Raw genomic sequence first — 10,788 nt, 5'->3', positions numbered from 1 at the left:
TGATTTTGTACGTTTGCCCACTGACAAAGAAATGATCAGTCTATAATTTTTATGGTAGGTTTATTTGAACAGTGAGAGACAGAATAACAATAAAAAAATCCATAAAACACATGTCAAAAATGTTATAAATTGATTTGCATTTTAATGAGGGAAATAAGTATTTGACCCCTCTGAAAAACATGACTTAGTACTTGGTGGCAAAACCCTTGTTGGCAATCACAGAAGTCAGACGTTTCTTGTAGTTGGCCACCAGGTTTGCACACATCTCAGGAGGGATTTTGTCCCACTCCTCTTTGCAGATCTTCTCCAAGTCATTAAGGTTTCGAGGTTGACGTTTGGCAACTCGAACCTTCAGCTCCCTCCACAGATTTTCTATAGAATTAAGGTCTGGAGACTGGCTAGGCCACTCCAGGACCTTAATGTGCTTCTTCTTGAGCCACTCCTTTGTTGCCTTGGCCGTGTGTTTTGGCTAATTGTCATGCTGGAATACCCATCCACGACCCATTTTGAATGCCCTGGGTGAGGGAAGGAGGTTCTCACCCAAGATTTGACGATACATGGTCCCTTTGATGCGGTGAAGTTGTCCTGTCCCCTTAGCAGAAAAACACCCCTAAAGCATAATGTTTCCACCTCCATGTTTGACGGTGGGGATGGTGTTCTTGGGGTCATAGGCAGCATTCCTCCTCCTCCAAACACGGCGAGGTGAGTTGATGCCAAATACCTCGATTTTGGTCTCATCTGACCACAACACTTTCACCCAGTTCTCCTTTGAATCATTCAGATGTTCATTGGCAAACTTCAGATGGGCCTGTATATGTGCTTTCTTGAGCAGGGGGACCTTGCGGGTGCTGCAGGATTTCAGTCCTTTACGGTGTAGTGTGTTACCAATTGTTTTCTTGGTGACTATGGTCCCAGCTGCCTTGAGATCATTGACAAGATCCTCCCGTGTAGTTCTGGGCTGATTCCTCACCGTTCTCATGATCATTGCAACTCCACGAGGTGAGATCTTGCATGGAGCCCCAGGCCGAGGGAGATTGACAGTTATTTTGTGTTTCTTCCATTTGCGAATAATCGCACCAACTGTTGTCACCTTCTCACCAAGCTGCTTGGCAATGGTCTTGTAGCCCATTCCAGCCTTGTATAGGTCTACAATCTTGTCCCTGACATCCTGGGAGAGCTCTTTGGTCTTGGCCATGGTGGAGAGTTTGGAATCTGATTGATTGATTGCTTCTGTGGACAGGTGTCTTTTATACAGGTAACAAACTGAGATTAGGAGCACTCCCTTTAAAAGTGTGCTCTAATCTCAGCTCGTTACCTGTATAAAAGACACCTGGGAGCCAGAAATCATTCTGATTGAGAGGGGGTCAAATACTTATTTTCCTCATAAAAAAAAAAAATCAATTTATAAAAATTTTGACATGCGTTTTTCTGGATTTTGTTGTTGTTATTCTGTCTCTCACTGTTCAAATAAACCTACCATTACAATTATAGACTGATCATGTCTTTGTCAGTGGGCAAACGTACAAAATCAGCAGGGGATCAAATACTTTTTTCCCTCACTGTAGGTGAAAATGAGACTAGAGTGCTGCTTTAAATGTATGTAGTTCTGTCCTTGATCAGTTTTTGTCTATTATTGTTTTGTATTATGTTATGTTTTGTATGGACCCCAGGAAGAGTAGTTGCTTCTTTTACATTGCCCAGACATGCATATGTTGAGAAATGTGGATAATTAAGATCACACCACATCCAAGGCTAATGTAAGGATAGTGTAAACAGAAAAGTTGCATATTTGATGTTGAAGAAAGGCGGAACATCACATATTTTGAAAATGTAAAGACAGCCAAAGACTCTGGGAAAAAATTATCACTCTATAGAATAGAACAGTATAGAATATTACAGTATAGAATAGAATACTTTATACTTGCCTCTAGAAATTTAACATTGCCAATTAAAGGCTGCAGTCTCTGGGCAGATTGAATAATTCTCACATTGACCACTGGAAATTGATTTCTACTCAACATATTGGAAGCTATTATGAGACCAATGTGTGATTAACATAACTTAATGGGTAGAATACAATAAGTAAATAATGACATGGCACAATGACAAAATTATATGTTATTTGTTTGTCTACTTATATTTTAAAATTTTAGTCATTTAGCAGATGCTCTTATCCAGAGCGACTTACAGGAGCAATTAGGGTTAAGTGCCTTGCACAAGGGCACATCAACAGATTTTTCACCTAGTCGGCTCGTGGATTAGAGCCTGCGATCTTTCGGTTACTGGCACAACGCTCTTAACCACTAAGCTACCTGCCGCCCCATTGGCAATGTAATTTATTGTAAGTATAGCAAAATAGTTAAATAGCAGAATAGTTCATATTTTCCACTGTTTTCTGACTGTGGTGTACAGCCCTTATATTTCTTATGGGGCAGTTGGCTTTTATAATGTATCCACATTTTATGCCCAACTGATAAGTCTATGTATCAAAATGTAATCAGAATAGTTCAGAGATTGTTCAAGAATAATAATTAATCAATCACTCAAATGAGAAATTAATATCATAATGTGCATGGACAAATATTCAATATGTTCTTATTCTAAACACTAAAACTGATTTTTAAGTGCCCTAGACTTTATTTTTTGTTTGGTACAGAATTAAGATCAGAAACGAATTTGATGAAGATTAATATCCTCAATATTACAGACATTTTTAAGTCAGAAATAGTTTTTCCCATGTTGTAGGCTTGTCACAAAGACACGCATGTACTATTTGACCGGGCGCTTTAGCCCAGTGAGTCTCATGAGAGCATTCCAGTTTGGTAAAGTCAGTTTGGAATTTGAATAGCACGGAAGAACCGCCTCTGTCTGATTGGGCCTGATCATCTCATATGGGTGGAGTTTCCATGTCAATCAAAAGCATACGCGGGTCCCTATTGGCGCAGGCCAAGGTGGGCAGACTCCTCGTCTCCTTCTCCAAATATATATACTCTGTCAACGAGTGCCTAGCAAATGATTGCTTGCTCGCGTACAGAGGGAAGCGGACAGCCGTGTTCAATGTTTCACCACAGAGCTGATTTAGCCTTCGCCCCCAAACGAAATATCGTGACTTCCACTGAGAGAAAGTCGCTTTTCTGCGTCGGAGAGGAGCGGGAAACGACTATATCACCATCATGATCAACACGATGGAGTGTGCAGAGGATGCACAAAGTCTAATCTCCATTTCCTTACGGAAGATCCACAACTCCAGGACGCAGAGAGGAGGCATCAAGCTGCACAAAAATCTCCTGGTGTCCTATGTGTTGCGGAACGCCAGGCAGGTCTACATGAACGAGAAGTACGCGGAGATTTACAGGATGCAGCAGTACGAAGAGGTGATGACCGTCTGCAACGAGATCCAGGAGTTAAACCCACTGGATTTGGCCGAGGACTGTGAGGAGCAGAGTGGGGACTGCTGCGGCAACGGCGGGGTGAGCGAGCCGGCGAGTCTGTGCTGCGCGCTGCTGCCAGTGAGCCACCTAGCAGCAGTGCATTCAGCGCATATGCAAACCCCCTCCGCCTGCTCCGCGCCTATCTCTCGCCAAAGCGACGAGGTCTGCAAGGAGACAGAGCCCTCGTTCTACCAGAGCTGTTGTGCCGAGGATTACCCTGTATCGAATTGCGACTTTTCCCCGGTGAACAACAATTTACACTGCAACAAAACGACGGTGCTCGATTTGGACACGCACGTAGTGACTACTGTGGAGAATGGGTACCTTCACCAGGACTGCTGCGCGTCTCTCCAACAGTGCTGCCAGGGCGCACCATACCCAGCCAAGAAACGCAAGGTTGACTTTGAATATTATATATCTGATATTGAGGAGGTACCGGATTTTACGCCGTGTAAAATAGCGAAATTCGAGGACTGTTCCTATGCAAATTCGGAACACTTGGACACTTCGAACATTTCCAATCTGATCTCGATCTTCGGTTCGGGGTTTTCGGGGCTGGTGAGCAGACAGGCGGACTTTGAGCAAGCCTTAGCCTTGAACGGACAGTTCTGTAGCAAACAAGCCCAAGCGAGTCTCGGGGCATGGACTAGAGCTATAGTTGCTTTTTGACTCCATGGTAAACTAGAATAAAACACTTTATGAAATTGTACAAAGTCTAAATCAAATCGGCTTTATTTTTTTGCAAGAAAGGGTATTTCGTCCCCATGTAGCTCAGTTGGTAGAGCATGGCGCTTGCAACGCCAGTGTTGTGGGTTCGTTTCCCATGGGGGGCCAGTATGAAAATGTATGCACTCACTAACTGTAAGTCGCTCTGGATAAGAGCGTCTGCTAAATGACTAAAATGTAAACATTGAACCGTTTGTTTGACGACTTTCGTTTTCACAGGGAGGGAGGGAGGGAGAGAAAGGTTGTTGCCACATGCGATGTGCAAGCTTTAATTTTAATCTGAAAATGTCTACATAACGAATTTTACATAATAGTTGTGAATTGTATCTAACGAAGTTGATTTCGTTGCCTTAAACCCAACGCATACTACTGGTAGCTATTGTTGCAAACATTGAAAGTGTTTGAATGTCTCGCTCTCGGATTATGTTGTTGATCTCTCCAGAACAGTTTTGAACACAATGTTTCGTTTTAAGACCCTACACAAGGAGTGTGACTGAATAGCAACCATATAATGTAGCCTCAGCTCTAACCTAACTGGAAAAGTGTGCCCATGGATGGCTTTGCAACATGCTTTTGTTGTGCGTCGTGGTTTCATACGGTAAATAACTAACAGAAAGCTGTAACAGGCTACTACACAAGCATTGTTTTGTTGTACTTGGTTATCATGTATCTCTCGGTTGATATTTAAACCTTGGGTTATTCTAAGCACACCAGTAGTACATCAGTAGTATGCTATGTTACACGGGAACTAGATGGTACATTCTGAACACATACATTGACAGGTGAAGGCGCAATGGTTCAGACTTAAATTTCCCTCTCAAACTCGTGGGTGCATTAACTCTGAACCAGCTTGCGGTGTCTCCATTGATGTGCTAGTTGTACCCAACTTCCCACCTCACCTCTGATCAAAACCATTCATTAGGCTACTCCAACTCCCAGAGTGCATGTGTAATCTAATAAATCCAGGTCTTTTTTTTTGTTTGGTCTGTTGAGCGCCCCCCCTCCCTCCCACTGAACATATAACAAAAAGTTATTGATCAAGCCTTCATAGTAATTCATGATGCCAACATGGCTTGGTTTTGTGAGTTTTTTAAATGTATTTTCTAAAATCTTATGACCTTTTGTTCTAAAAAGGCAATCTCATGATTTAGCCATACATCCACACATTATAAGCACTATGTGTACTGAAATAAAGATGTGTTTCCAGACGTCCTCTTCATATTTTGTTGGTATTCTTGTATTTTTGTGCATATTAAATTGTATATCACCGGGTAAAACTGTTTAAGAAAATATTTGTTAAATTTATAAACTTAATAAAAAATTGAAAACAAATCAATACTCCTTGATTTATTGTTTGAATGGCACATGCTGGTCAAATGTTCTTTCCCTGAAACTAGAGTCAAGTCATAATCGCATGAAGTTTGTGAGGGATTCTGTGTCATTCTGTCAGCTACTGCAATGAGGTAGGCATATTTGGGAACCAGTGTTACAAAAGAAGAATGGGTCCTTCATTCACTGATATGTTGCATAGGCCTACACCACATTATCCCCTCACATCATTGTAGGTAACTTAGTTGTGTAGCTGTAACAATGGTCATTTTAAGACTTCCTCTAGACCAGGAATACCTGGTTATCAACACAAAGATATCCATGAATTATATGTATTTTGGGATACTACATTTCATTCCAAGAACCTCATAGCATAGCCAATCTGAAGACACTTCTGGTTCACTAGACATTTTTGGACTATTATTTACAGCATTATTGTTATTGATAAATGGGGCATCCGTGTTTAAATGTAAGAAAAAAGTAGCCTGATGTGAGTTGTTACAACTTGGTTGTTACAACCATGTGGAGTGCAACGCTGTAAGAACAATGGAGGATATTTGATATATAATAGTGTTTTTAAAACTGGTCTAGTTGAGAAAAGGCAGTGGCTAATTTTTTGTCCAAACTCACATAGGACTGTCTGTGCTTGGTTAGTTAGTGCACGCTCTGGCCGACTGAGACTCTGCTGTGCGCGTGCGCCTTTTTTGTCCGGCATTTTCCCCCAAACTTGCAGTCGTGTTATCTCTGCTATATGCCACTTGGTGGTGTTCTTCGAAATCAATGAATGACGGTATTAGAAAGCCTTTGTAGCGGCACCTCGGGCTGATCTGGGCTTCGCTGCCGCTGCTCCCCCCTCCCCCGGTCATCCACTCCGCTTCCCATCCCTCCTGTCTCCCTCGTTTTTATTCCAACCCGAAACCTCTCGACTCCTCTCAATTTGAGATACCGCAGTACGTCCAACACGTCAAAGCAGCTATAGGTTTAGTCTAACGTACTCTTTCAAGTCTCGATTGCCGGAACTCTTTTCCATTAGCCTTTGTGCATTTTAATTTGGTATAGGTAGGTCGTAAATAGAAAGTTTAACTAACTATGCGGGGTCGGTTTACTTAGATTATACTATTTTTTAGCATGATTTGACGATACTACGACAAATAATGGAACATCTACTATGCGTTGTATAACCTATAGATTACAGTTAATTTAGACATTTTAGACGAACGGTTAATGGACATCTGATTGTGCTTTGTTATTCTCTCGAATTCGATTATTATTTGGAGCATTAGGTCGCAATACACCGCTTTCATCTCAAGAAAGCGATCTGTAAAATAATTTTATATAATAAACCTTTAAAATGAAAGCGTTCTTCTCCCACAGATACAAATATTGTGGATTAGGGTTCGTTTAGTGGTGTAGAGCGAGCTCCTCCGCGTGGATTCCAAAGGAATAGCATCTATCTCAGCAATAATTTTACAGATTGGTGCAGTCAGAAAATGTTGTTTCACGTTACAATGACACAACTGGCCCTATTACAATGTATTTGTTTATTTGGATCCTCATTAGTCCAGCTGATAGGTGAAATATATATTTTAAAATTGTATAATACAAGTATCAAACTTGGTACACTAATACTAGATACCTTAAGGAACATTTTAAAGATTGGAGGCAGTCTGTGCAGCCTGTCAGTCAACCAGGGCGGCCATTTAAATAAAATGGCTGCCATCCGGATTCCCTTCTAGAAGAAAATAGGGTAAAATCATTCCAAACAATATCAAAATGACTTTGTAATGTTATCTACCCACTGAATAAACCCCACAGATAATATAGACAATAATTCTAATCATAAAGTACTCTTAAGACCTTAATAGGGGTCATGTTGAGGTCATTTTGACCATATTCCAGGAGCTATGTGACCACATTGTGGAATTTGTGATAGAGCCACCAAATTTCACACACAGCTAGAGCATGTCTAAATAAGTATTTTTGGCTATAGTGCCATCACAAATTTTGTCCATTACCCCACTGGCTGTCATTTTTATGCAGAGGTAGTGGCTCACGAACAGGTAACTGAAGGTTCGTCTAGTTAACTTTGTAAAACATTTTTTATGAACATACATTTGTGCCAGGTGAACAATGAGACACAACAATAAGATAAGGCAGCTAGCTGGTAGATACACAAATGAAACATTTATGATTTATGTTACAATGACTAGTTAGCGTGAACAGCTGTGCTGGGATGAAGTTGGGGTAAACAAATACAGTGGGGAAAAAAAGTATTTAGTCAGCCACCAATTGTGCAAGTTCTCCCACTTAAAAAGATGAGAGAGGCCTGTAATTTTCATCATAGGTACACGTCAACTATGACAGAGAAATTGAGGGGAAAAAATCCAGAAAATCACATTGTAGGATTTTTAATGAATTTATTTGCAAATTATGGTGGAAAATAAGTATTTGGTCACCTACAAACAAGCAAGATTTCTGGCTCTCACAGACCTATAACAACTTCTTTAAGAGGCTCCTCTGTCCTCCACTCGTTACCTGTATTAATGGCACCTGTTTGAACTTGTTATCAGTATAAAAGACACCTGTCCACAACCTCAAACAGTCACACTCCAAACTCCACTATGGCCAAGACCAAAGAGCTGTCAAAGGACACCAGAAACAAAATTGTAGACCTGCACCAGGCTGGGAAGACTGAATCTGCAATAGGTAAGCAGCTTGGTTTGAAGAAATCAACTGTGGGAGCAATTATTAGGAAATGGAAGACATACAAGACCACTGATAATCTCCCTCGATCTGGGGCTCCAAGCAAGATCTCACCCCGTGTGGTCAAAATGATCACAAGAACGGTGAGCAAAAATCCCAGAACCACACAGGGGGACCTAGTGAATGACCTGCAGAGAGCTGGGACCAAAGTAACAAAGCCTACCATCAGTAACACACTACGCCGCCAGGGACTCAAATCCTGCAGTTCCAGACGTGTCCCTCTGCTTAAGCCAGTACATGTCCAGGCCCGTCTGAAGTTTGCTAGAGTGCATTTGGATGATCCAGAAGAGGATTGGGAGAATGTCATATGGTCAGATGAAACCAAAATATAACTTTTTGGTAAAAACTCAACTCGTCGTGTTTGGAGGACAAAGAATGCTGAGTTGCATCCAAAGAACACCATACCTACTGTGAAGCATGGGGGTGGAAACATCATGCTTTGGGGCTGTTTTTCTGCAGAGGGACCAGGACGACTGATCTCTGTAAAGGAAAGAATGAATGGGGCCATGTATCGTGAGATTTTGAGTGAAAACCTCCTTCCATCAGCAAGGGCATTGAAGATGAAACGTGGCTGGGTCTTTCAGCATGACAATGATGGCCTAGCCAGTCTCCAGATCTCAACCCCATAGAAAATCTTTGGAGGGAGTTGAAAGTCCGTGTTGCCCAGCGACAGCCCCAAAACATCACTGCTCTAGAGGAGATCTGCATGGAGGAATGGGCCAAAATACCAGCAACAGTGTGTGAAAATCTTGTGAAGACTTACAGAAAATGTTTGACCTGTGTCATTGCCAACAAAGGGTATATAACAAAGTATTGAGAAACTTTTGTTATTGACCAAATACTTATTTTCCACCATAATTTGCAAATAAATTCATTAAAAATCCTACAATGTGAATTTCTGGATTTTTTCCCTCATTTTGTCTGTCATAGTTGACGTGTACCTATGATGAAAATTACAGGCCTCTCTCATCTTTTTAAGTGGGAGAACTTGCACAATTGGTGGCTGACTAAATACTTTTTTTCCCCCACTGTATTTGGCTCTTGGCAGGTCACGTGATCAGACCAGCAGATCACATGGTCATGCCAGCTGTGTGAACTTAACGCTACCCTGACAGAAGGCAGCTTTACCCGAGCTCATGGTCTAAAACCACTCCACCCTCCCCATCCTTATTGGTGTCGCCGGCGTTGATGATCACAGCACAGCAGTTGCTCCATGCATTTGAATAGGTAGGGGCTGGGGTGAATATAGGGTGATGCCGACCGCTCTCCTCAGCCTCCTTGCTTAATAAGTCAGCAGCAAACCGCACAGATTTCAGGGGCCATTTTTCTGAGTGTGCACAACCGGACAGTGACGAGGCAGAAATTGAGAACGAAAATGCGTGGAGAATTCAGAACAACTGCAGAGGGAGAGAGAGAGAGAGAGAGTGAATGAATGTTTACATTTAACTATGAAATTAGGAACGCCTGGCTGGATCTATCTGTAGGCCTATATATCCTTGGTGTAGCCTGGCTTTCCACAGTATCAAAATCAAATCAAATCAAATTGTATTTGTCACATGTGCCGAATACAACAGGGGTAGTAGACCTTACCGTGAAATGCTTACTTACAAGCCCTTAACCATCAATGCAGTTCAAGAAATAGAGTTAAGAAAATATTTACTAAATAAACTAAAGTAAAAAATTAAACAAAAAGAAACACAATAAAAGAACATAACAATAACAAGGCTATATACAGGGGGTACCGGTACCGAGTCAATGTGCGGGGTACAGGTTAGTCGAGGTAATTTCTATATGTAGGTAGGGGGTAAAGTGACTATGCATAGATAATAAACAGTGAGTAGCAGCAGTGTAAAAACTAAGGGGTGGGGGGGAGTTTCAATGTAAATAGTCCGGGTGGCCATTTGATTAATTGTTCAGCAGTCTTATGGCATGGGGATAGAAGCTGTTAAGGAGCCTTTTGGAACTAGACTTGGTGCAATGGTACCGCTTGCCGTGCGGTAGCAGAGAGAACAGTGTATGACTTGGGTGACTGGAGTCTTTGACCATTTTTTGGGCCTTCCTCTGACACTGCCTAGTATATAGGTCCTGGATGGCAGGAAGCTTGGCCCCAGTGATGTACTGGGCTGTATGCACTACTCTCTGTAGCACCTTACGGTCGGATGCCGAGCAGTTGCCATACCAAGCGGTGATGCAACCGGTCAGGATGCTCTCGATGGTGCAGCTGTATAACTTTTTGAGGATCTGGGGACCCATGCCAAATCTTTTCAGTCTCCTGAGGGGGAAAAGGCATTGTCGTGCCCTCTTCATGACTTTCTTGGTGTGTTTGGACCATTATAGTTTATTGGTGATGTGGACACCAAGATGCTTGAAACTCTCGACCTGCTTCGCTACAGCCCAGTCGATGAGAATGGGGGTGTGTTCGGCCCTCCTTTTCCTGTAGTCCACGATAATCTCCTTTGTCTTGCTCACATTGAGGGAGAGGTTGTTCTCCTGGCACCACACTGCCAGGTTACTGACCTCCTCCCTATAGGCTGTCTCA

General features: G+C 42.1%; 1 protein-coding gene across 1 annotated transcript; it reads left to right on the top strand.

Annotated features, from left to right (window-relative positions):
• Positions 1 to 3,173: 3,173 nt before the first annotated feature.
• LOC311099305 (immediate early response gene 5-like protein) lies at positions 3,174 to 4,100 on the top strand (the record flags this gene model as incomplete). Its single annotated transcript, XM_084140026.1, has 1 exon — positions 3,174 to 4,100. One exon carries the CDS (start codon positions 3,174 to 3,176, stop codon positions 4,098 to 4,100), a length of 927 nt encoding a protein of 308 aa, XP_083996152.1.
• Positions 4,101 to 10,788: the final 6,688 nt, after the last annotated feature.

This window comes from Coregonus lavaretus (assembly GCF_964263955.1).
Source record: "Coregonus lavaretus genome assembly, chromosome: 24".
NCBI classification, from domain to species: domain Eukaryota; kingdom Metazoa; phylum Chordata; class Actinopteri; order Salmoniformes; family Salmonidae; genus Coregonus; species Coregonus lavaretus.
Note: the sequence above shows the minus strand (reverse complement) of the source record. Positions and strands in the feature narration are given on the sequence as shown.